This window comes from Mustelus asterias, chromosome 13 (genome assembly GCF_964213995.1).
Source record: "Mustelus asterias chromosome 13, sMusAst1.hap1.1, whole genome shotgun sequence".
Taxonomy (NCBI): Eukaryota; Metazoa; Chordata; class Chondrichthyes; order Carcharhiniformes; family Triakidae; genus Mustelus; species Mustelus asterias.
The window spans coordinates 55,118,578-55,145,007 of NC_135813.1; the positions used below are offsets into that span (position 1 = coordinate 55,118,578).

The window sequence follows — 26,430 nt, forward strand, 5'->3', positions numbered from 1 at the left end:
CGTCCACATTAAACATTCACTCCCTCCATCACCAGTGCACTGTGGCAGCTGTGTGCACCATCTGGGAAGATGGTGGCATAGGGGTAATAGCAGTAATCCAGAGATCCAAGGTACTCCCCTATCGAAACAGGTACAAATTCCACAGCACCTGGTAGAATTTAAAAGGGCCAAATGGTCTACTCCTCCTACCATATTCTTGATTTAAATTATGTTAATAAAATCTGGAATGTAAAGCTCGTCAGAGTAATAGTGACTATGAAACAATTGATGCAAAAACCCATCTGATTCACTAATGTCCTTTAGGGAAGGAAATCTGCCATCCTTACCTGTCTGGCCTCCATGTGACACCAGAGCCACAGCAATGTGGTTGACTCGTAAATACCCTCTAAGGAGGCAACTCAGGAAAAAATATTTTTAAAAAATTAATGTTAAATAAAGCAGCAGCAAGGATAAACTGCAATAAAACCCTTCTCCAATTGGATAAGGTTACTAGGGATAGGTAATAAATGCTGGCCAGCCAGCGATGCCCATGACCCGCCCACCAAATGAATTGATGAGAAAGCTCCTGGAGACTCCCACAGGGGTGTGAAGAGCTGTGGGTTGGTTTTATAAGGCACTCAGTTGTCATAAATGTTGGCCTTGTCAGTGATGCCCACATCTCAGGAAAGAATATTTTAAACAATAATATTAAATGAAGCAGCCCCAGAAATAAACTACAATAAAACCCTTGTCCATTTGGATAATGTTCTTTTTCCAGTCAGGAAGGTGTTTATATTCTTCCCGCCAAAAGGGCCACGTACGACGTGACCAACGACGTCACGATGCTGACCTTCGTACTCAAATGACACATGCCACAGGTCGATACGCTACGTCACGACGCAGCCGGATGTGCTATTCAACGTCAGGATGTTGGTCAAAGTGCTTCCCCTGCCGTCCTGACATCGGTCGACGTGTTCCCCTGCCGTCGGCACGCCAGTCGACGTGCTCCGCTGACGACACGACGCCGGGCGAAGCCCAAGCCCAGTGCCGCCATCTTGGCCCGGAGGCCAGCGGAAGGCGGGCGGAGGGAAAGCGGGAACCGGGAGGCAGCTGCAGCCGCCACACACACAGCCAGCTTTACAACAACCGGCCCCTGGACATGAAGAGGCGGCTGTGAGGAGGAGGAAGAGGCTGCCGAGAAGAGGCCGCAGCCAGCGGCACGGTGTGAGCGGCAGGGCCCCCGGGCAGGAACCGCCGCCGCGGTGTGTGTTGCTGAGTGTGTCCCGGGGCCTCGGGTTCAGGCCTGGGCTTTGATTAGCCCAGGGGGCGGGGGGTGGGGAGGGGGGGCTGTGGCAGCGGCAGCGCCATGGCCGCCGCCAGGTTCGAGTCGCAGGACCGGACGAGCTGGTACTTTGGCGTGCTGAGCCGGCAGGAGGCCCAGGCCAAGCTGCTGGGCCAGCGGCACGGCACTTTCCTGGTGAGGGACAGCAGCACCTGCCCGGGGGACTATGTGCTGTCCGTCTCCGAGAACTCCAAGGTGTCTCACTACATCATCAACAGCCTGCCCGGCAAGTTCAAGATCGGCGACCAGGAGTTTGACAACCTGCCCGGCCTGCTGGAGTTCTACAAGATCCACTACCTGGACACCACCACCCTGATCGAGCCGGCCCCCCGGGCCGCCAGCTCCGGCCCGCCCGCCACTGCGCTGGCCAAACAACAACTCCTGCTGGGACCCAGCTCCTCTCCGGGCCCGGCCGGCGACGACAGTGCCGAGTACGTGCGGACTCTGTACGACTTCCCCGGCAACGACGTGGAGGACCTGCCCTTCAAGAAGGGTGAGCTGCTGGTGATCGTGGAGAAGCCCGAGGAGCAGTGGTGGAGTGCCCGCAACAAGGACGGCCGCCTCGGCATGATCCCCGTGCCTTATGTCGAGGTGGTGGTCAAGTCGTCGCCCCAGCAGCAGCAGCAGGCGGGCGGCTACCGCAACTCCAGCAGCTATGGCATCCCCGAGCCCGCACACGCTTATGCCCAGCCCCAGACCAGCAGCCCCCTGCCCACCGGCGCCAACCCTCTGCCCACCACCCAGAACGGACCCGTCTATGCCAGGGCCATCCAGAAGCGAGTCCCCTGTGCCTATGACAAAACCGCCCTGGCATTGGAGGTAGGTGCAGCAATCAGTCAGCCAACACAAGCACTAACAGTTATGTAGAGTTGTTGAAGTTAGAAGTAGCTGGTGGCATAGTGGTTAGCATTGCTGCCTCACAGCGCCAGGGACCCGGGTTCGATTCCCAGCTTGGGTCACTGTCCATGTGTGGTCTGCACCTTGTCCCCGTGTCTGAGTGGGTTTCCTCCAGGTGCTCCAGTTTCCTCCCACAGTCTGAAAGATGTGCTGGTTAGGTGCATTGACCATGCTAAACTCTCCCTCAGTGTACCTGAACAGGTGCCGGACTGTGGCAACTAGTGGATTTTCAGAGTAACTTCATTGCAGTGTTAATGTAAACCTACTTGTGTCAGTAATAAACTTTATTCTCCCTGCAGTTGAGAAGACTATGGGGAGATTCAAAAGATACTTATGAGTCAGTAGGGCATAAAACTGTTTCCACAGGCAGGATGGTTGATAACCAGGGCAAGAATGGGTTTGGGGAGATCTGTTAGAAATTATTATTCTGAGCACACTCACTGAAAAGGAGGTAGGGGCACATTCAGTAACTTCCAAAGTGAATTTTGCATATAATTGGAAACCCAATGGGAAAAGAGTATCACACTTTCCAGAGAGGCATTGTACAATGAGATGAATGGCCATCTTCGCTGGATGACTCTTTTTTAAAAAAAACAACATGCAGGTGTAAATATGAACTGGTTCATAGGAATACTGATAACCAGTAACACCAGTCATAGAAAGGTTTAATGTTGAATCTCAAATAATACCTGAAATAAGCCAAGAAAGTCGGAGTAAAAGATTTGCATTGTGAATGTTTTAAACCTGTTTGAAATGCTCTGCCAGGTGTGGCACAAACAGGCTGTTCAAGAGGAGTCTGGCCTCTATGATAGTGTTTTGGGAGGGAAGGCCCAGTTTTTGACTGGATGGATAGCTTGGCAAAAGTCTGTTCCTATTAATTAGCATACTTCAAACGATGGGCACTTTGATTAAAGGTCCACCAGTGAGACAGCAGCTCTTTAAACCTACGCATTTCCAAACCCCCCTCATGTAAATCACACTAATGTGAGAAAACAGTGTAAGAAAGATTGAGATATATGAGCTTAGTCTAGAGTTAAAGGAACTTTGTCTGGGTGCCATCTTCGGATACTTGAAATTTGAACAGTTCAAATTTTACCTTTGACTCTTGGTGCATTCCTGTTTAAGAGGATTATTAAAAGATGATTTGTGTTGTACATTTTCCAGAGATCTCTCAAACCCACTGTTTATTCAGCGGCCATTATTTTGACTTTACCAGTTGCCTGTTTGAATATTGAGGTTGAATGTAAATTTGCAATAGCTGGTCACCAACAATCCAATTGCGATGCATGACCTGGAGTTGGCCTGCTTTGTCACAATGCATGGTCAATGGAGGCCTGTGGGAGGGCAGTTTGTCTGCATTGACAGCCCTGTTGTAAGAGAGCCTACAGCAGCATTAGATAATCTTCATTGAAAGTTCACAGAATATATACAGGCTGAGTGTTTAAAGTTAACTTGAGTTTGGAAGGTGTCATGTTTTGAAGAGCCAGATGTAAGAAATAAATGTTACTGATTCTGCCAAGAGTGGAAATGGTAACAAAAGGGACAATCCACAATAGATGATGTGTAGACAGCTTTATAACAATTATTTCAGAATGGCCGATTGCCATCTGCTTGCTATCTTTTGATGACTGTATTTATTGCCATCCTTTGAAAACAAGGGGTGTGTTTTTGAAATTGTAAGTATGAAACAAGGGGCAGTGGAAGATATTTCTGAGAGGATAGTGTAAAATCTAAGTTGGTCCTTTTCTAACACGATATAATTCTTCAACTGTGGTCAAGAGAGCCAATCCTCCCATTTGAAGTTGCTCTGTCATTTCCTAAGTTTGCATTGTATTTTTGTATTTGTAAATTGGTATTGCAGCAAGATTTTCACAATTTTATTGACTGTTAATCAGGCAGTGTGTGGAAGTGCCACCAGACCTTCTGTTCTTTGCAGTACGAACACTGTAGAAATACATCTAGTGTTTGTATATGCCATAGTAAATGATTGATATAGGTTTTAAGTCTTCCGCTATGTTCTGGGTTGGATATTATTCATTTGTGTCCAGTAAATGTGCTGTTTTTGTTTTAAACCAGAGAAATTATATTTATCTTGTCAGCTTGATTTTGAGCTAGTTATGAAAGAATGATTTTAGCTCTGGGAACTTGCAGGCAGCCACCGACTAAACAGTACTTCAGATTGTAACCAGGTTATGGGGCTGATCCCTTGTCAATGGGAGAATTCCCATGAATACGTTCAATGCAAGTCAAAGAGCTGTGATTCCAACCACCTAAACAGTTCAAGGCAATTTGTGGCATTACAGTCCAAACAGATTGGCCTGTATTTTCTTGCATTACACAGTTAATCTGGCTTTTTAAAAAGAGAAGTTGAGAATTACAAAGTAATGCTGAGGATTTCTGGTTAGCCTAGTTGTTTCTTTTTTTCGACTATAATCACTTAATGTTGAGTTTGTTGCTAACCTTGTATGGGGGGGGGGGGGGGGGGGGGGGAAGGTGAATCATCAGTTGAAATCATTAACTCGTGCTTCTCATGGTATTAGGTTATCTGATTCCTCTAAAAAAAAAAAATTTCCTCTTCTCCTTTTGGAGGTCATTGTTCAAACAAAAATAGAAAGGAATTAAAGTTGATCTAAATTGTTCTTAATTGGCTGGCATATTTGTAAATTGCTCTGTGCTTCTGTGAATTGTGACTTCTTCACTATAATCACTTGGAACTTTAATTATCCATATATAGACTGGGTTAGTGGTAGTGTAAAGGGCAGAGAGGGACAAGAGATCCTGGAGTGTGTTCAGGAGAATTTTCTACACTAGTATGTGTCCAATGAGAAAGGTGACACTTCTAGACTGAGTTCTTGGGAATGAGGTGGGCCAAGTGGATCAGGTTTCATTGGGAGAACATTTTCGGGGACAGTGATCGTTGTATCCATAAGGTTTAGGATGACTCAGGGCAGTAGGGAATCTCGAGTAAGAATAATTAACTGGGGGAAGGTCAACTTCACTGGGGTAAGAACAGATTTAGGCTGAATAAATTGGACTCAAAGATTGGCAGAAAAAACAGTTGTTGAACAAGGGACTACCTTCAAATAAGAGATGGTTTGGACATGTCAAGAAATATTCTCTCAAAAGGGAAAGGTGGGGCAGACTAATTCAGAGCACCCTGGATGATGGAGGGAGAAATTAAGGTCACAAAGAAAAAATGTGCTTATGATGTGTTGCATAGAAAATACAACTAAGAACCAGACTGAACACAAAGTTGAGAGGGCAGGTGAAAAATCAGGAGAAGCAATATGGGAGTATGAAAAGAGATTGGCAGCTAACATAACAGGGAATTCTAAAGAGCTCCGTAGACATATAAATAGTGAAAGGGTGATAAAAGGGATATGGTTGATTAGAAACATAGAAAAACTACAGCACAAACAGGCCCTTCGGCCCACAAGTTGTACTGAACACATCCCTACCTTCTAGACCTACCTATAACCTTCCAACCTATTAAGCTCCATGTACTCATCCAGGAGTCTCTAAAAGACCCTATTGAGTTCGCCTCCACCACCACTGACGGCAGCCGATTCCACTCGCCCACCACCCTCTGTGTGAAAAACTTACCCCTAACATCTCCCCTGTACCTACTCCCCAGCACCTTAAACCTGTGTCCTCTCGTAGCAGACATTTCCAGCCTGGGAAAAAAGCCTCAAAGTCCACCCGATCTATGCCTCTCAACATCTTATACACCTCTATTAGGTCTCCTCTCATCCTTCGTCTCTCCAAGGAGAAAAGACCGAACTCCCTCAGCCTATCCTCATAAGGCATGCCACTCAATCCAGGCAACATCCTTGTAAATCTCCTCTGCACCCTTTCAATCTTTTCCACATCCTTCCTATAGTGAGGCGACCAGAACTGAGCACAGTACTCCAAGTGGGGTCTGACGAGGGTCTTATAAAGCTGCATCATTATCCCCGGACTCCTAAACTCAATCCCTCGATTGATAAAGGCCAGCACACCATACGCCTTCTTAACCACCTCCTCCACCTGTGGGGCTGATTTCAGAGTCCTATGGACCCGGACCCTCTACTGATCCTCTACCGTACTAAGAGTCTTTCCCTTTATATTGTACTCCTTCATCCCATTTGTCCTACCAAAATGGACCACTATGCATTTATCTGGGTTGAAGTCCATCTGCCACTTCTCCGCCCAGTCTTGCATCCTATCTATGTCCCTCTGTGACTTCTGACATCCCTCCAGACTATCCACAACCCCACCAACCTTCGTGTCGTCGGCAAACTTACCAACCCATCCCTCCGCTTCCTCATCCAGGTCATTTATGAAAATGACAAACAGCAAGGGTCCCAGAACAGATCCCTGGGGCACACCACTGGTGACCGACCTCCATTTAGAAAAAGACCCATCTATACCCACTCTCTGCCTCCTTTGGGCAAGCCAGTTCTGGATCCACCGGGCAGCAGCCCCTTGGTCCCATGCCCTCTCACTTTTTCTAGAAGCCTTGCATGGGGGACCTTATCGAACGCCTTGCTAAAATCCATATAAACCACATCTACCGCCTTCCCTTCGTCAATGTGTTTAGTCACATTTTCGAAGTACTCCACTAGGCTCGTAAGGCACGATCTGCCCTTGACAAAGCCATGCTGAGTATTCTTGAGCATACTAAACCTCTCTAAATGCTCATATATCCTGTCCCTCAGGATCTTCTCCATCAGTTTACCAACCACTGAGGTTAGACCATTAGGGACCATAAGGGGGATTTACAGATGGAGACAGGGAGCTTGGTGAGGGATTAAAATAATATTTGCATCTGACTTTACCAAGGAAGAAGATGTTACCCAGGCCATGGTGAACAAGGTGGAAATTCAGTCATTAGGTTTAAAATTGATAAGGAGGTGGTATTGGATAGACTGCCTGTACGTAAGGTGGTCACATGAGATATCTCCAAGGATACTGAGGGAAGTGAGCGTGGAAATTCCAGTAACACTGGCCAAAATGTTTCAGCCTTTCTTAGACAAGCCCAGCAAATACATTCCAGTCAGTTTAACTTCAGTGGGGGGGGGGAATTTCAAGACAAAATTAATAGTCACATGGAGATTTATTTAAGGAGAGCCAGCATGGATTTCATGAGGGAAAATCATGTTTAACTTGCTGGAGTTTTTCGAACGGGTAGCACAGGGTTGATGAGGGCAATGCTGTTGATGTGGTGTACATGGACTTACAGAGGGCATTTGATGGTGTCTCACAGCAGACTTGTGAGAAAAGTTATGTCATGGAATAAAAGTAACAGCAGTAACATAGGTACAAAATTGGCTGTATGACAGGAAACAATAATGGTCAGTAGATGTTTGTCGAGCTGCTGGTTTGTACTGGTGATCTCCAGTGGTTGGTATTGGAACCCTAACTCTTATGATATATATTAATCTAGACGGTACAGGAACCATTTCAAACTTTGCTGACAAAACAAAACTTTCAAGCATTGTGAACTAAGGAGTGTGCAGAACTTCAAAAGTACATGGGCAAGCTGGTAGAATAGGCAGATAGGTGGTAGATGGAGTTCAAAATGGACAAATGTGAGGTGATGTATTTTGGTAAGAAGAATGTGGAGAGGAAGTACAAAATAAAGGGTGCTACTCTAAAGGGGGTTCAGGAGCAGAGAGACCTGGGTGTAAATGTGCATAAGTCATTGGAAGGTGAGTTAAAAGTGCGTAAAACAGACAGTGTCCTAGACTATTAACAGGGGCATAGAGCACAAGGGCAAGGAGGTGATGTTGAATTTGTGTAAGTCACTAAGGGCCGAGAGGAGATTTGATCGAGGTATTCAAAATCATGAGGGGCCTGGACAGAGTAGCTAGGGAGAAACCGTGCCTACTTGTGAAAGGATTGAGAATGAGAGGGTATGGGTTAAAAGTAATTGGCAAAAGAAGCAAATGAGAAAAAACTTTTTCACAGTGAGTGGTTAAGGTCTGAAAGGCATTGTCTGAGTGTGTGGTAAGTTCAATTAAGGCTTTCAAGAGGGAATTAGATAATTGAAGATAGAGAATGTCCAGGTTTATGGGGAGAGTGTCACTCGGTAAAATGCTGATTTGGATAGCCGGTGCAGAGCTGATGGGCTGAATGGCCTCCTTTTACACTGTAATAATTCTATGATGGTACAGTTATTAATTCTGGAGAAATAATTCTTGAAGAGGCAGGTTGGAGATTGATTCTGAATCTATAAAATCACTTGAACTGGATTTATTAGGAACAAGAGGAACTTTAGCCCCTAGAGCTCATTCTCCCATTCAGTGAGATTGTGGCTGATCTGCAGTATACTGTATGGGGATAAATCTTCAAAATGCAGTGATAAAAATGAAAAATGCTGGATAAACTTGGAACTGGAGGGAGAAATCGAGAACAATTCGAGTCCATACGACTCTTTCAGAATATAGTAGTGCCATTGCTACTGGTTTCTATCATCCATATTTAAGCTTGGCTTTTAGTGTTTGGCTTATGAGGAGTTCCTCTGGCTGCAGCACTTACAAGCTATCCAAGCCCCTGATATTGTGGATTCTTGTCTTGTAAACAGGTGTTGAAGGACAGAAGTAGGTATGATTGTGAGTATTTAATAGGTTCTGTTTCACAAAACAGTGGTGAAAAATCACATCCTACCATCCTTATACCTGGTTTCAGTCATCTTTCTTCAGAGAGTCTCCAATTACAATCTTCTCTTATTAACCCCAATTCTAACTTTCTGTTTGGAAGAAAATCCTAGAATCCAAGTGTCACTTTCCAGTGACCATCCTCTACTACCAATGCTAGAGAAATTCCCAGGCCTAGTTGTGAAGCAAACTCTTGAGACTAGGATACTTTGGTGCAGCTTTACCGTAGAGTTTATTTTTGCACTCTGAACACAATCTCCCCCAGTGCTGAGTATAATTGACTAAAAACTACCAAGTGTTTAACATCCATCAACAGACCTATTAGATACTAACAATGGTCCCTGGGATTACATTGACTCCAAGGTAACCCATTGGGCGATGGGAGGTTAGAACTATCAGTGATCTGTTACCTGACCTAGGTTGGGAAACATAACCAGAAATTCAAGGCCTAAGAAAGAGCTAGATGAGGGGAACAGAGGACTAAAGGAGCAAAAGGATACTGGAGAAACAAAAGAGGGAGACAGAAATAGACTAAGGTGCTGTAAGATAGAAAGCAGAAAATTCAGGCTTTGAAAGTGGGCAAGGGAAGGCTACAGGCCAACAAGATGAAAGAAGATTCAGTGGTGAGAGGAAGAAGGTGGAGTCTTCTGGTACACTGACAGGTTTGGGGCTCTTTGTGTAATTGTGTGCGGCCCACACATTGGTTTAGATATCATATTTGGCCTTCACCTCCAAAGGTTCATTATAATGGCTTTAAATATCCATGTTAAAGATTAAGGAACAACTCGATGTCTGTTAGTGTCTCTTACATTTTCCTTGTTTGATAAGTTAATTTTTCTCGCTCTTCACGTGACTGTTCTGTTCTCAATTTAATTTTGGGACTTGAAATTGGTGTTACGTTAATTCCTATTCAACTGATGTATGTTTGGGACAGGATAAGGATGATTATTTTGGCTATTGGAAAAGTTATAAGTTCAAGTATAATCTGTTGTAACTTGTTAAATACCCAATCTGGCATCAATATTCTGACTGTCCGCATCAAGCACATTCCAGCTTGGTTCACTGCACACACTAGGGTACCAGTGTTCTAATCAAAAGTCCAGAGAATAAACTGTTCCGCAATCACCTATTTTAACTTTTACGTAACTTTTTAAAGTCATTTTCATGTAACTCTAAAGGGCTTTATTATTCCTGTCATTTCTAATCAACACTGGCATATTGATGTTTAGCCTGAGCTTTGTAATGATGGGAAAAATATTGGGGATCTGTATGTAGTTCTGCACAGGCTTTCAATGAAATATAGTGCTACACTGCTTTTACAGTTTTATGTAGTGAGAATAATTGGATTAAGAAATATCTTGCATTTAAGTGGTGCCTTTTAAAGATACATTGCAAGGCTGGGGAAATGGTATTGACAGGAAGGAAAGCTTTGAGGGACAGCTGCTATGGCCAAGAAATGTGGTTGGGATGCAGGCAAGTTATTTGAAAGGCAGAATCAAAATGGCTGGGGGCTTAGAGAGAGGCAGGAATGCAAGCAAGGGAGAGGATAAAGAGTTCCAGTTTGCAGAGATGAAGTAGGTCAAGGCTATGGCAAGATTTGTAGATGAAATTTGGCATGTCAGCTACGACTCTCACCAACTTTTACAGATGCATCATAGAAAGCATTCTTTCTGGTTATATCACAGCTTGGTATGGCTCCTGCTCCATCCAAGTCCGCAAGGAACTCCAAAAGGTCGTGAATGTAGCCCAATCCATCATGCAAACCAGCCTCCCATCCATTGACTTTGTCTACACTTCCCGCTGCCTCGGCAAAGCAGCCAGCATAATTAAGGACCGCATGCACCCCAGACATTCTCTCTTCCACTTTCTTCCGTCGGGAAAAAGATACAAAAGTCTGAGGTCACGTACCAACCGACTCAAGAACAGCTTCTTCCCTGCTGCTGTTAGACTTTTGAATGGACTTGCCTTGCATTATGTTGATCTTTCTCTACACCCTAGCTATGACTGTAACACTACATTCTGCATTCTCTCCTTTCCTTCTCTATGAACGGTATGCTTTGTATAGCGCACAAGAAACAACACTTTTCACAATGTTAATACATGTGACAATAATAAATCAAATCAAAAGATGAGGACAAGGGTTTTGAATTGAATATATTGGGGTAGGCATTGTAGATTGAGGTTAATGGACGTGGAGCTGGTTGGTGAGATGAATGAAGGAATTTAATGCTGGCCAGGATATGTATAAGGGGTTTTTGGGAAGCGTGGAGTTTGTTTAGGACTGGATGTCCAAAGGGAGGCTGTCCCAATTGTTGAATTTGAAGGTGACACAGTTATCTAAAGGAGTCAGTGGTACAAAGATTCTCATTACTTGTGCAATTATACATTCTGCTCTCAAAATTGGGGAACAGTATTTTGAGAGCATTAAGATTATTCTATCTTGGTTGTAGGACTATTATTGAAGGTGAAAAATTAATGGTTGAATGTATGAGGTATGTTTTTCAGGACACCTCACCTGCAGCAATTGGTAGATGGTTTCTTAGAGCTTCAGCAACTGTCATAGTGTTAGGTGGCTGAGTTGGGGACTAATGCATTGTCTATTGGTAGCCAGTTTTGCTGTAAAACATTTTGATTCAATAAAGTTTTAATGCAGGTTGTGTTTGGTCCATGACAGTTTTTTCTGTCAGTGCAGTAATCACTGGATTTCAGCTAAGTGATAAATAAAGAAGAGTAAACTTAAAACTGCTGCAGGCATGTAAAAAGAGAGAAGTTAACAAAAGTAAGTGTGGACCTTGGTGAGACCACATTTCGAATATTGTGTGCAGTTCTGGTCACCTCACTATAAGAAGGATGTGGAAGCGCTGGAAAGAGTGCAGAGGAGATTTACCAGGATGCTGCCTGGTTTGGAGGGTAGGTCTTATGAGGAAAGGTTGAGGATGCTAGGGCTGTTCTCTCTGGAGCGGAGGAGGCTGAGGGGAGACTTAATAGAGCTTTATAAAATGATGAAGGGGATAGATAGAGTGAACGTTCAAAGACTATTTCTGCGGGTGGATGGAGCTATTACAAGGGGGCATAACTATAGGGTTCGTGGTGGAAGATACAGGAAGGATGTCAGAGGTAGGTTCTTTACGCAGAGAGTGGTTGGGGTGTGGAATGGACTGCCTGCTGTGATAGTGGAGTCAGACACTTTAGGAACATTTAAGCGGTTATTGGATAGGCACATTGAGCACACCAGGATGATAGGGAGTGGGATAGCTTGATGTTGGTTTCAGATAAAGCTCGGCACAACATCGTGGGCCGAAGGGCCTGTTCTGTGCTGTACTGTTCTATGTTCTATAAGGGCATAAGAAATAGTCGCAGGAGTAGACCTGCCAGCCAGCTCTGCCATTCTGCTCATCTTCTGCCACCACTTTCCTGCCTGCTCCCCTTAATCCCTTGATAGTCTGTCTCAGCCTTAAGTATATTCAGTGGTGGAACATCCACAACCCTCTTGGGTCGACAGTTCCAGGGTCCTAAATGATCAACCCCTGATCCTGAGACAGTGACTCCGTGTTCTAGATTTCCCAGCCAGGAGAAACAACTCCGTGTCAAGCCCCTTTGGATTATTTTATATCTCAATGAGATACCTCTCACTCAGCTAAACTCCAGAGAGTATTAGCCTAATTTACCCAGCCAGTCATAGAGGTTTACAGCATGGAACAGGCCCTTCGACCCAACTTGTCCGTGCCGCCCTTTTTAAACCCCTAAACTAATCTCAATTGCCCGCATTTGGCCCATATCCCTCTATACCCATCGTAACCATGTAGCTATCTAAATGCTTTTTAAAAGATAAAATTGTACCCGCCTCTACTACTACCTCTGGCAGCTTGTTCCAGACACTCACCACCCTCTGTGAAAAAATTGCCCCTCTGGACACTTTTGTATCTCTCCCCCTCTCACCTTAAAGTTTTAGACTCCCCTACCTTTGGGAAAAGATATTGACTATCTACCTTGTCTATGCCCCTCATTATTTTATAGACCTCTATAAGGTCACCCCTCAGCCTCCTACGCTCCAAAGAAAAAAGTCCCAGTCTATTCAGCCTCTCCTTATAACTCAATCCATCAAGTCCCGGCAGCATCCTAGTAAATCATTTCTGCACTCTTTCTAGTTTAATAATATCCTTTCTATAATAGGGTGACCAGAATTGCACACAGTATTCCAAGTGTGGCCTTACCAATGTCTTGTACAACTTCAACAAGACATCCCAACTCCTGTATTCAGTGTTCTGACCGATGAAACCAAGCATGCCGAATGCCTTCTTCACCACTCTGTCCACCTGTGACTCCACTTTCAAGGAGCTATGAACATGTACCCCTAGATCTCTTTGTTCTGTAACTGTCCCCAACGCCCTACCCTTAACTGAGCAAGTCCTGCCCTGGTTCAATCTACCAAAATGCATTACCTCGCATTTGTCTAAATTAGACCCCATCTGCCATTCATCAGCCCACTGGCCCAATTGATCAAGATCCCGCTGCTATTGGAGATAACCTTCCTCACTGTCCACCATGCCACCAATCTTGGTGTCATCTGCACTATAACCTTGCCCCCTATATTCTCATCCAAATCATTAATATAAATGACAAATAACAGTGGTCCCAGCACTGATCCCTGAGGCACACCACTGGTCACAGGCCTCCAGTTTGAAAAACAACTCTCTACAACCACCATCTGGCTTCTGTCAAGAAGTCAATTTTGTATCCATTTAGATACCTCACCCTGGATCCCATGAGATTTAACTTTATGCAACAACCTATCATGCGGTACCTTGTCAAAGGCCTTGCTAAAGTCCATATAAACAACATCAATTGCACTGCCCTCATCTACCTTCTTGGTTACTCCTTCAAAAATCTTAATTAAATTTGTGAGACATGATTTTCCACTCACAAAGCCATGCTGACTGTTCCTAATTGGTCCTTGCATCTCTAAATGCCTATAGATCCTGTCTCTCAAAATACCTTCCAACAATTTACCCACCACAGATGTGAGGCTAACTGGCCTGTAGTTCCCAGGCTTTTCCCTGCAGCCCTTTTTAAACAAAGGCACAACATTTGCCACTCTCCAATCTTCAAACACCTCACCCGTGACTGACTATCAATGATTCAAATATCTCGGCTAGGAGACCCGCAATTTCCTCCCTAGCCTCCCACAGCGTCCTGGGATACACATCATCAGGTCCCGCAGATTTATCTACCTTGATGTGCTTTAAGACTTGCAGCACCACCACCTCTGTAATATGTACACTCCTCAAGACATCACTATTTATTTCCCCAAACATCCATGCTTTTCTCAACAGTAAATACTGATGAGAAATATTCATTTAGGATCTCACCCATCTCTTGTGGATCCACACATAGATTACCTTGTTAAGAGGCCCTACTCTCTCCCTTGTTACTCTTTTGCCCTTTATGTATTTGTAAAAGCTCTTTGGATTCTCCTTTGCCTTATCTGCCAAAACAATTTCGTGTCCCCTTTTTGCCCTCCTGATTTCTCTCTCAACTCTACTCCTACACCCCCTATACTCCAAGAGATTCGCTTGATCCCAGCTGCCTATGCACGTCATGTGCCTCTTTCTTCTTCTTGACCAGGGCCTCAATATCCCGAGTCATCCAGGGTTTCCGACTTCTGCCAGCCTTGCCCTTCACTCTGAGGAATGTGTTTACCCTGAACCCTGGTTAACACACTTTTGAAAGCATGCCACTTACCAAACGTCCCTTTCCCTTCCCACAGACTCCCCCAATTAACTTTTGAAAGTTCCTGCCTGATACCATGAAAATTGGCCTTGCCCCATTTAGAATAACTTTTGGGACTGACCTATCATTCTCCATATCTAAAAACTAATAGAATTATGGTCACTGGTCCCAAAGTGATCCCTCACTAACACTTCTGTTATCTGCCCTTCCTTATCTCCCAAGAGGAGGTCAAGTTTTGCCCCCTCTCTAGTCGGGCCATCCACATACTGAATGAGAAATTCCTCCTGAATACACTCAACAAATTTCTCTCCATCCAACCCTCATCCCAGGAACCAATCTGGTGAACCTTCAGTGTGCAAGTAGTACGGACACCAAAATTGCAGACTGCACTGCAGATATGGTCTCAGCAAAGCACTATACAATTGTAGCAAGAAGTCTTTATTCTTGTACGTTAGTCCCCTTGCAATAAAGGCCATCATGCCATTTGTCTTCCTGGTTGCTTGCCAAACCTGCATGCTAACTTTGTGTTCCTTGTGCAATCTTTCCCAAGTTTCTTTGAACATTAAATATTTTCTGCTTTCCTTTTCCCTCTAAAAAAGTGAATAACTTCATACTTTCCCACATTATACTCTCTGACACCTTGTAGCCTGCTCACTTAATCCCTCTATATCTCTTTGTAGTCTCTTTGTATCCTCACAGCTTACAATTCCACCTAACTTAGTATTGTCAGCAAACCTGGCTGCGTTATTTGTTGGAAGGTTCTGATGAAATGTCTCAGATCAGAAAGGTAACCTTTCTTTCCAGTCACTGCCTGATGTACTGGATATTTCCAGCATTTTCTGTTCTTATTACATTTTGCTCAGCCTCTTTGTCCAAGTCATTAATATGGATTATAAATAGCTGCAGACCCAGTACTGATCCTTGTGGCATTCCACTACTCTCAGCCTGCCAACTTCAAAATGCCCATTTAACTCCACTCTTTCCTTTTAGTCTGTTTTTCAATTCTCTATCCATTCTAATACACTGTAATCTCTCCAACCTGGAATGCCTGGGACTAAGTGAATTTCAGAATTTTCTGGATTGTAGAATGACATTAGAACGCCTAGCCCAAGTGGAAAACACCAGAGATGTAAATACTTATTTGAAGTGTAAAACAATGATTTAAAAGTTATAAAGCAGTAATAAAAATGGTTTCACTTATCCACATCTTCCATGTTTCTGCTTCCAAAGTACTGTACTAAAATTATGTAGATGATGTTGAGGTTCTTTTCAAAGAATTCCTGGGCATCTTGCAAAAGAATAGATTTCCAGACTGGAGAAGTTATTGTGTATAGTACCCTAACTTCATGAGCCCTTAGCATGCATTTTAACCCTCAGTATGGTATTTGGAAACTAAGGGAATACTGCATCTACTGGTTCCCCTCTATCCTCGTTATATCCTCAAAATCTCAAGTAAGTTTGTCCAGTACAGTTTCCCTTTCTTAAAACCCATTTGACATTGATCATATGATTTTCTAAGTGCATTGTTAAGACTTCTTAATAGGATCCAGCATTGTCCCGATGACCGTATCAGCTTCCTGTTTACACTCTCCGTCCTTCCTAGAATAGTGATTTTCATTTGCCAACTTCCAAACCATTGGAACTGTTCTAGAATCTAGGGAATTACAAAAGAATTTATAACCAGCACATTCACCATCACCATCTCTTTTAGAACCATCAGGAAATGTTAATTACCTTCAGTTCCTGTTATTAGCTCCTTGGCAAATGCAGAATGTTAGTTCAAAGTCTTGTCATTTCCTCATTCCCTGGGATCAGTTCTCCTGTCTTTATTTCTAAGGTACCAATTTTTAATTTAGCCACTCTGCTACTCTCCTTTTTAAATACTTGCGGAAGCTTTCACAATCTGTAAATTCTTGGCTATGTTTTACCTTGTCAACTTGGTTGTCCTTTGGTTTCTAAAACACTCCTGATCCTCGGGTTTATTCTTTGCCACATTATAAGCTTTTAATCTAATATTATTCCTTACCTTTTGTTTTTCAATGGAATGTATTTTTACAGAATATTTTGAGTTGTTTCTTGAAATGTTTCCTATTTATTTATTGCCGTATCTTTTTAGTCGATTTACCCAATCAGCTTCAGCCAACCTTCCCCACATACCTCTAATTAGCTTTGTTTAATATCTTTGTTTGGGACTGGAGCATGTTGATTTTAAGCTCAATATGGGATTCAGTGGTATTATACCACTTCTTTATCTTTCACTGAGATTACTAATTAACCTTGCCTAGCTGATTCTACAACATATTGTTCCAGGGAGCCATCACAAAAGTATTCTGCAAATCCTGTGCAGTCTACGCAAATGCTCCACAGTTCATAGAAATCATAGAAACCCTACAGTGCAGAAGGAGGCCATTCGGCCCATCGAGTCTGCACCGACCACAATCCCACCCAGGCCCTATCTTCCCTTTATTACAAGCTCCCATTATATCTTTTTTTATTCCATATCTTTTTTATATATGGATTTTAGTAAGGCGTTTGATAAGGTTCACCATGGTAGGCTTCTGCAGAAAATGCAGATGTATGGGATTGGGGGTGATCTAGGAAATTGGATCAGGAATTGGCTAGCGGATAGGAAACAGAGGGTGGTGGTTGATAGTAAATATTCATCATGGAGTGCGGTTACAAGTGGTGTACCTCAGGGATCTGTTTTGGGGCCACTGCTGTTTGTAATATTTATTAATGATCTGGATGAGGGTATAGTTGGGTGGATTAGCAAATTTGCTGATGACACCAAAGTCGGTGGTGTGGTAGACAGTGAGGAAGGGTGTCGTAGTTTGCAGGAAGACTTAGACAGGTTGCAAAGTTGGGCCGAGAGGTGGCGGATGGAGTTTAATGCGGAGAAGTGTGAGGTAATTCACTTTGGTAGGAATAACAGATGTGTTGAGTATAGGGCTAACGGGAGGACTTTGAATAGTGTGGAGGAGCAGAGGGATCTAGGTGTATGTGTGCATAGATCCCTGAAAGTTGGGAATCAAGTAGATAAGGTTGTTAAGAAGGCATATGGTGTCTTGGCGTTTATTGGTAGGGGGATTGAATTTAGGAGTCGTAGCGTTATGTTGCAACTGTACACAACTCTGGTGCGGCCGCACTTGGAGTACTGTGTGCAGTTCTGGTCCCCACATTACAGGAAGGATGTGGAGGCTTTGGAGAGGGTGCAGAGGAGGTTTACCAGGATGTTGCCTGGTATGGAGGGGAGATCCTATGAGGAGAGGCTGAGGGATTTGGGATTGTTTTCGCTGGAAAGGCGGCGGCTAAGAGGGGATCTTATTGAAACATATAAGATGATTAGAGGTTTAGATAGGGTGGATAGTGATAGCCTTTTTCCTCTGATGGAGAAATCCAGCACGAGGGGGCATGGCTTTAAATTGAGGGGGGGTAGTTATAGAACCGATGTCAGGGGTAGGTTCTTTACCCAGAGGGTGGTGAGGGATTGGAATGCCCTGCCAGCATCAGTAGTAAATGCGCCTAGTTTGGGGGCGTTTAAGAGATCCGTAGATAGGTTCATGGACGAAAAGAAATTGGTTTAGGTTGGAGGGTCACAGTTTTTTTTTAACTGGTCGGTGCAACATCGTGGGCCGAAGGGCCTGTTCTGCGCTGTAATGTTCTATGTTCTATGTTCTATGTTCTATCTCTTATCTTTTTAACCCCATTGTATCTATGTTCAATGGTAACTAATGTAACCAAACAGCTCTTACCTGCACTTTCTGACTGTTGGTATTGAAATCCCCTACGTACACCTATTTTACTTTGAGTCACGATGTTGACTCCCCAAAACCTGTCCACCACCTACAGGACGCAAGTCAGGAATTTGATGGAATACTCTCCACTCACCTGGATGAATGCAGCTCCAACAACACTCGAGAAGTTCTCCACTATCCAAGACACAGCAGCCTACTTCCGCGCCCCCCCCGCCCCCCAGCAGCAGTGTGTACCATGTACAAGATGCATTGCAGCAACTAACCAAGGCTGCTCAGGCAGCACCTTCCAGACCTGCAACGTCTACCACCTAGAAGGACAAAGGCACCACCACTTGCAAATTCCCCACCAAGCTACACATCAACCTGACTTGGAGCCATATTGCCATTCCTTCGCTGCCGCTGGATCAAAATCCTGGTACAGAAGGTAAAGTCGCACAGGATCAGAGGTGAGCTGGTAAGATGGATACAGAACTGGCTTCTGTCATAGAAGACAGAGGGTAACAGTGGAAGGGTGTGTCTCTGAATGTAGGGCTGTGACTAATGACATTCCTCAGGGATCAGTGCTGGGACCTTTGCTGTTTGTAATATATATAAATGATTTGGAGGAAAATGTAACTGGTTTGATTGGTAAGTTTGCGGATGACACAAAGATTGGTGAAATTGCGGATAGCGATGAGGACCGCCAGAGGATACAGCAGGATTGATTGGAGACTTGGGCAGAGAGATGGCAGATGGAGTTTAATCCAGACAAATGTGAGGTAATGCATTTGGGAAGGTCTAGTACAGATCGGAAATACACAGTAATTGGCAGAACCCTTAAGTATTGATAGGCAGAGGAATCTGGGTTTACAGGTACACAGGTCACTAAGTGACAACGCAGGTGGAGAAGGTAGTCAAGAAGGCATACGGCATGCTTGTCTTCATCAGCCAGGACATTGAGTTTAAATATTGGCAAGTCATGTTACAGCTTTATAGAAGCTCAGTGAGGCCGCACTTGGAATATAGTGTTCAGTTCTGGTTGCCACACTACCAGAAGGTTGTGGAGGCTTTGGAGAGGGTACAGAAAAGATTTACCACGATGTTGCCTGGCATGGAAGGTCTTAGCTATGGGGAGAGGTTAGAGAAACTTGGTTTGTTCTCACTGGAATGACAGAGTTTGAAGGGCGACCAGATAGAAGTCTACAAGATTATGAGGGGCATGGATAGAGTGGACCGTTGGAAGCTTGTTCCCAGGGTGGAAGAGTCAATTACTAAGGGGCATAGGTTTCAGGTACGAGGGGCCAAGTTGAAAAGAGATGCATGAGACAAGTTTTTTACACAGAGGGTGGTGGGTGCCTGGAACTCGCTGCCAGCGGAGGTGGTGGAAGCAGATACGATAGTGACATTGAAGGGGCGGCTGGACAAATACATGAATAGGATGGGAATAGAGGGATATGGTCCCCGGAAGGGTAGGGGTTTTAGTTCAGACGGGCAGCATGGTTGGTGCAGGCTTGGAGGGCCAAAGGGCCTGTTCCTGTGCTGTAATTTTCTTTGTTCTTTATTCTTGGTAGTGTTATGGGTCTGCCCACAACACATGAATGACAGCAGTGGTTTAAGGTGGTGACTCATTTAGGCTGGGCAACAAATGTTGGCTGGACCAGTGATGCTGGCATCTCTGGGACGAATTAAAACTTCTGTAGTATTAGTGACAGGGGTTGTTGGGGAGCCTGCTTGTTCATGCAGTTCTCTGCCCCCCCCCCCCGCCTTCCCATCCAGCCCAAAATACTGAGCTTTCGAGCTGACACATCATGATATAAGGTTGAGTTGATTGGGTTAGTTTGCACATCGAGATGTGTTTAGACTGCTGCAGGTGTAGCTCATGTTGTGGCAGGATTCTGTTTCCCAGGGGTTTGTTTGTGTGGCTGAAATTTTGCTGGTGAATTCAGCTTCCGCCCAGCCATCATTCATTCATTTGTTTAAAGCTTGGGCAGGAAGAAAGGATGAAGAATAAGCAACGCAACAATGCTGGTCTGTGAATGCTGTTATGGTGCTTGCAGCTGTTACAAGGGTTATGTTTGGATTTTGGGGGAGGGGAAAGTCTTGATTCCAGAAGATTGCTGATGAAATACTTCCTCAAGCAATGAATATTTGGCTCAAGTTTCTTAATGTTTACTGTCTTCCAGACAGTACAGCATTTAACTGTGTAATTCAGACATCTTTGCCAACTCAGATGGAGTGTAGCCAATTTTGTGTTGGGGCACAATAGTGTTTTAGAAATGGTTCGATTAGTAAAGAAAATAACACTTATTTTACCTATTTTGGTGGGTCTTTGATGCGAGCCTTTGGCATTTACAATTTAGAACATCTTTTTTCCGGTTTTTGCCATTTCTCAAGTTGGTGATATGCTGGGATAGTGTTCTACAGATTCGAGAAGTTCCTCAAATATTTCATCTAGGTGCCACTGTGCAGGTATAATGCATGCTGTCAGCATGTGTACTTCATGCCATCAGACCCAAGCCTAGGCTCCTAAAATATCCACATACACATTACACCATGAGTTCTGAATAGTGGTCTAGTTTATGAACTGTGGTTGATGCATTCTCTCTTGTCTCCTTGGGCCTGGAGCCACCAGGGTTAGGTGTCCTGTTCCTTGGTTTGGCAGGGGTACACAGCTGGAGAACTTAGCACCACAGTGGTTTGGACTCTAGCCATTTGCTACTGGCATCTGTGATTCCATCTAGTTTTGGACCATTGGGATGAAAATTCAACTTGACCTCAATTTCTTATTCTATGTGGAATAAAGGGATAGGACCTGGTGGAATTGTTGTTGGTGCAGGCTCAATGGGCTGAATGGCCTCCTTCTGCACTGTAGGGGTTCTATTAATTCTATGAAAAAATTTGGAAATCCCATTTCATTTCCTGGTTAATGTCAGTAGCAACAGTTTGCAACTATAGCAGTCCCTGGTTTAGTACTTAAAACGGTATATAGGCGCAAGGAAGTAATGACATTGCAGGTGTGAGGCAGAAGCATATTGCACTGATCTAGATAGGGTTGAGGCACACTGAGGTTGACTTTATCTGTGCTGTCCTTTGCCTCAAAGTAATTAATTGGAGGAAGGCCACTTTCAGTGAGCGAGCAAATGGATCTGGGCCTGGCATCAAATCCTGTTGTGTAACCATTGTATAATTGACAGGCAAAACTGTAATGCAATAGTGGAGGAGATGGTTTGCGTAGTCAAGGTACATTCTCATAAGGGAATAGTGGGACAAACAAAACCAGAGCTCTTGTGATCATGAAAGAGAACATCTAATAAAAAAGGAATCCAAATTTCTTCTATGGGCATATAAATAGTAAAAGGGTAGCAATAGGAGGAGTGGGGCTGATTAGGGACCGACACATTTATTTATGCATGGAGGCATGTTGTACTTATTGAGTACTCGGCAAATGTTTTTAGTAAAGGAGAAGGTGCTGGCAGTCACAATGAAAGTGGAAATAATTGAGATAGTGGATGGGCTGAAAATTAATAAAGAAGGTACTAAAAAGACTGGCAATAGCTGATCAGTCACAAGGACTATGTCATCTGTATCTGAAGATACTGCACAAAGTCAGGGTGGAACTTGCGAATCCACTGGCCATAATCTTCCAATCCACTTTACAGGGGTGATGCCAGGAGTTGGAGAATTATAACTGTTTGCATCTTCGTTTTAAAACAGCTGTAACGATAAGCCCAGCAATTATAGCCCAGTCCGTTTAACCTCTGTAATGGAAGTGATAATCTCAGATAAAATTAACTCACGAGGCCAAGTATAGATTAAGGAAAGCTAGCGTGGATGGGTATGTGGACTTCTGAAAGGCATTTAATAAAGTGCCACATAACAGACTTCTCAGCAATGTTGCAGCCCATGGGGCAGTGACAGCGTGGATATGAAGTTTTTAAAAAAAATAGAAAACATACAGCACAAACAGGCCCTTCGGCCCACATGTTGCACCGGTCATGTCCCTACCTACCTAGGCTTATATATAGGCTTACCGATAACCCTCAATCCTATTAAGTCCCATGTACTCATCCAGAAGTCTCTTAAAAGACCCTACTGAGTTTGCCGCCTCCACCACCACTGACGGCAGCCGATTCCACTCACCCACCACCCTCTGAGTGAAAAACTTACCCCTGACATCTCCTCTGTACCTACTCCCCAGCACCTTAAATCTGTGTCCTCTCGTAGCAGCCATTTCAGCCCTGGGGAAAAGCCTCCGAGAATCCACCCAATCTATACCTCTCAACATCTTGTACACCTCTATCAGATCACCTCTCATCCTTCGTCTCTCCAAGGAGAAAAGACGGAGCTCCCTCAGCCTATCCTCATAAGGCATGCCAACCAATCCAGGCAACATCCTTGTAAATCTTCTCTGCACCCTTTCAATCATTTCCACATCCCTCCTGTGATGAGGCGACCAGAACTGAGCACAGTACTCCAAGTGGGGTCTGATGAGGGACTTATAAAGCTGCATCATTATCTCCTGACTCCTAAACTCAATCCCTCGATTGATGAAGACCATACGCCTTCTTAACCACCACCTCTACCTGCGAGGCCGATTTAAGAGTCCTATGGACCCGGACCCCAAGGTCCTTCTGATCCTCTACACTGCTAAGAGTCTTACCCTTGATATTATACTCCTTCATCCCATTTGACCTGCCAAAATGGACCACTACACATTTATCCGGGTTGAAGTCCATCTGCCACTTCTCCGCCCAGTCTTGCATCCTATCTATGTCACGCTGCAGCTTCTGACATCCCTCCAACCTATCCACAACACCACCAACCTTCGTGTCATTGGCAAACTTACCAACCCACCCCTCCACTTCCTCATCCAGGTCATTTATGAAAATGACAAACAGCAAGGGTCCCAGAACAGATCCCTGGGGCACTCCACTGGTGACTGACCTCCATTCAGAAAAAGACCCATCTGGCATCAAATCTGGATCCACAAAGCAACAGCCGCTTGGATCCCATGCCCTCTCACTTTTTCGAGAAGTCTTGCATGGGGGACCTTATCGAACGCCTTGCTGAAGTCCATGTAAACCACATCTACCGCTTTTCCTTCGTCAATGTGTTTAGTCACATTTTCAAAGAACTCCACCAGGCTCGTAAGGCACGATTTGCCTTTGACAAAGCCATGCTGACTACTTTTGAGCATACTAAACTTCTCTAAAAGTTGGCCAAAGAACAAGGAACAGCGAGTAGTGAGTGGTCCTTTCTCAAACTGGAGGAAGGTATGTAGGGCAGTGCCTCAGAAGTCAATATTAGGACCACTGCTTTCTTAATCTCTATTCATGATCTGGATTTGGATGTGCAGGGTACAATTCCAAAATTTGTGAATGGCACAAAACGTGGAAGTATTGTGAACCCTTGAGGATCGTAACAGACTTCAGAAGAAAATAGTTAAACAAACTGGTAGAATAGGTGGGCCCTGGCAGGTGAAATTGAATGCAAAGTGCGCAGTGATGCATTTTGGTAGGAAGTACAAGGAAAGACAATTTAGAATCATAGAATCCCTACACTGCATTCGGCCCAAAGGATGCAATTCTAAAAGGGATGCAGCAGCTGAGAGATCCGTGGATATGTGTATCCAAATCATCGATGACAGAGTATGTTGAAGAAGCGGTTAATGTAATATAGAACAGTACAGCACAGAACAGGCCCTTCGGCCCACGATGTTGTGCCGAGCTTTATCTGAAACCAAGATCAAGCTATCCCACTCCCTATCATCCTGGTGTGCTCCATGTGCCGATCCAATAACCGCTTAAATGTTCCTAAAGTGTCTGACTCCACTATCACTGCAGGCAGTCCATTCCACACCCCAACCACTCTGCGTAAAGAACCTACCTCTGACATCCTTCCTGTATCTCCCACCACGAACCCTATAGTTATGCCCCCTTGTAATAGCTCCATCCACCCGAGGAAATAGTCTTTGAACGTTCACTCTATCTATCCCCTTCATCATTTTATAAAGCTCTATTAAGTCTCCCCTCAGCCTCCTCCGCTCCAGAGAGAACAGCCCTAGCTCCCGCAACCTTTCCTCATAAGACCTACCCTCCAAACCAGGCAGCATCCTGGTAAATCTCCTCTGCACTCTTTCCAGCGCTTCCACATCCTTCCTATAGTGAGGTGACCAGAACTGCACACAATACTCCAAATGTGGTCTCACCAAGGTCCTGTACAGTTGCAGCATAACCCCACGGCTCTTAAACTCCAACCCCCTGTTAATAAAAGCTAACACACTATAGACCTTCTTCACAGCTCTATCCACTTGAGTGGCAACCTTTAGAGATTTGTGGATATGAACCCCAAGATCTCTCTGTTCCTCCACAGTCTTCAGAACCCTACCTTTGACCCTGTAATCCACATTTAAATTAGTCCTACCAAAATGAATCACCTCACATTTATCAGAGTTAAACTCCATTTGCCATTTTTCAGCCCAGCTTTGCATCCTATCTATGTCTCTTTGCAGCCTACAACAGCCCTCCACCTCATCCACTACTCCACCAATCTTGGTGTCATCAGCAAATTTACTGATCCACCCTTCAGCCCCCTCCTCTAAGTCATTAATAAAAATCACAAAGAGCAGAGGACCAAGCACTGATCCCTGCGGCACTCCGCTAGCAACCTGCCTCCAATCCGAAAATTTTCCATCCACCACCACCCTCTGTCTTCGATCAGACAGCCAGTTACCTATCCAATCGGCCAACTTTCCCTCTATCCCACACCTCCTCACTTTCATCATAAGCCGACCATGGGGGACCTTATCAAACGCCTTACTAAAATCCATGTATATGACATCAACTGCCCTACCTTCATCAACACACTTCGTTACCTCCTCAAACAATTCTATCAATTTTGTGAGGCGCGACTTGCCCTTCACGAATCCGTGCTGACTATCCCGGATTAATCCGCATCTTTCTAAATGGTCGTAAATCCCATCTCTAAGGACCTTTTCCATCAATTTACCAACCACCGAAGTAAGACTAACCGATCTATAATTACCAGGGTCATTTCTATTCCCTTTCTTAAACAGAGGAACAACATTCGCCATTCTCCAGTCCTCTGGCACCATCCCCGTGGACAGCGAGGACCCAAAGATCAAAGCCAAAGGCTCTGCAATCTCATCCCTTGCCTCCCAAAGAATCCTAGGATACATTTCATCAGGCCCAGGGGACTTATCGACCTTCAGTTTATTCAAAACTGCCAGGACATCCTCCCTCCGAACATCTATTTCCTCCAGCCTATTAGCCTGTAACACCTTCTCTTCCTCAAAAACATGGCCCCTCTCCTTGGTGAACACTGAAGAAAAGTATTCATTCATCGCCTCTCCTGTCTCTACTGACTCCATACACAAGTTCCCACTACTGTCCTTGACCGGCCCTAACCTCACCCTGGTCATTCTTTTATTCCTCACATAAGAGTAAAAAGCCTTTGGGGTTTTCCTTGATCCGACCCGCCAAGGACTTCTCGTGTCCCCTCCTAGCTCTCCTAAGCCCCTTTTTCAGCTCATTCCTTGCAGGATCCTCAGCTTTTGTAAATAGAGCCATAGAGTACACAAGAAAGGGTATGCTGAACCTTTGCAAAACAATGGTATTGTCCAATTGTGGGCAATTTTAGGAAGGATGTGAAAGCATTTCATAGAATGCAGGAATGATTTCTGAGTGGTCCCGGGGCTGAGAGACTTCTGTTATGTGGATAGATTGGAGATACTGGGGTTGCTCTCTCTCTGAGTTTAGAAGGATGAGGGGGGATCTTATGGAGACTTATAAGATAATGCGGGGGCTGGATAGGGTGGAGGCGGAGAGATTCTTTCCACTTAGTAAGGAAGTTAAAACTAGAGGACACAGCCTCAAAATAAAGGGGGGTCGGTTTAAGACAGAGTTGAGGAAGAACTTCTTCTCCCAGAGGGTGGTGAATCTCTGGAATTCTCTGCCCACTGAGGTGGTGGAGGCTACCTCGCTGAATATGTTTAAAGCGCGGATGGATGGATTCCTGAGCGGTAAGGGAATTAAGGGTTATGGGGATCAGGCGGGTAAGTGGTACTGATCCACGTCAGATCAGCCATGAT

General features: G+C 44.5%; 1 protein-coding gene across 2 annotated transcripts in view; it reads left to right on the forward strand.

Moving 5' to 3' along the window:
- Nucleotides 1–968: 968 nt before the first annotated feature.
- crkl (v-crk avian sarcoma virus CT10 oncogene homolog-like) overlaps nt 969–26,430 on the forward strand; it is a 67,910-nt gene continuing 42,448 nt past the window's right edge. The window contains exons 1-2 of one of the 2 annotated variants that reach the window (XR_013499367.1): nt 969–2,140; nt 18,436–18,787. Coding sequence is in view for 1 of the 2 variants with exons in the window: in XM_078226795.1 (XP_078082921.1) it covers nt 1,346–2,140 (795 nt within the window). In the remaining variant the exon portion in view is untranslated. The remainder of the gene's footprint in view (nt 2,141–18,435; nt 18,788–26,430) is intronic. The other variant, XM_078226795.1, reaches the window with a different exon arrangement.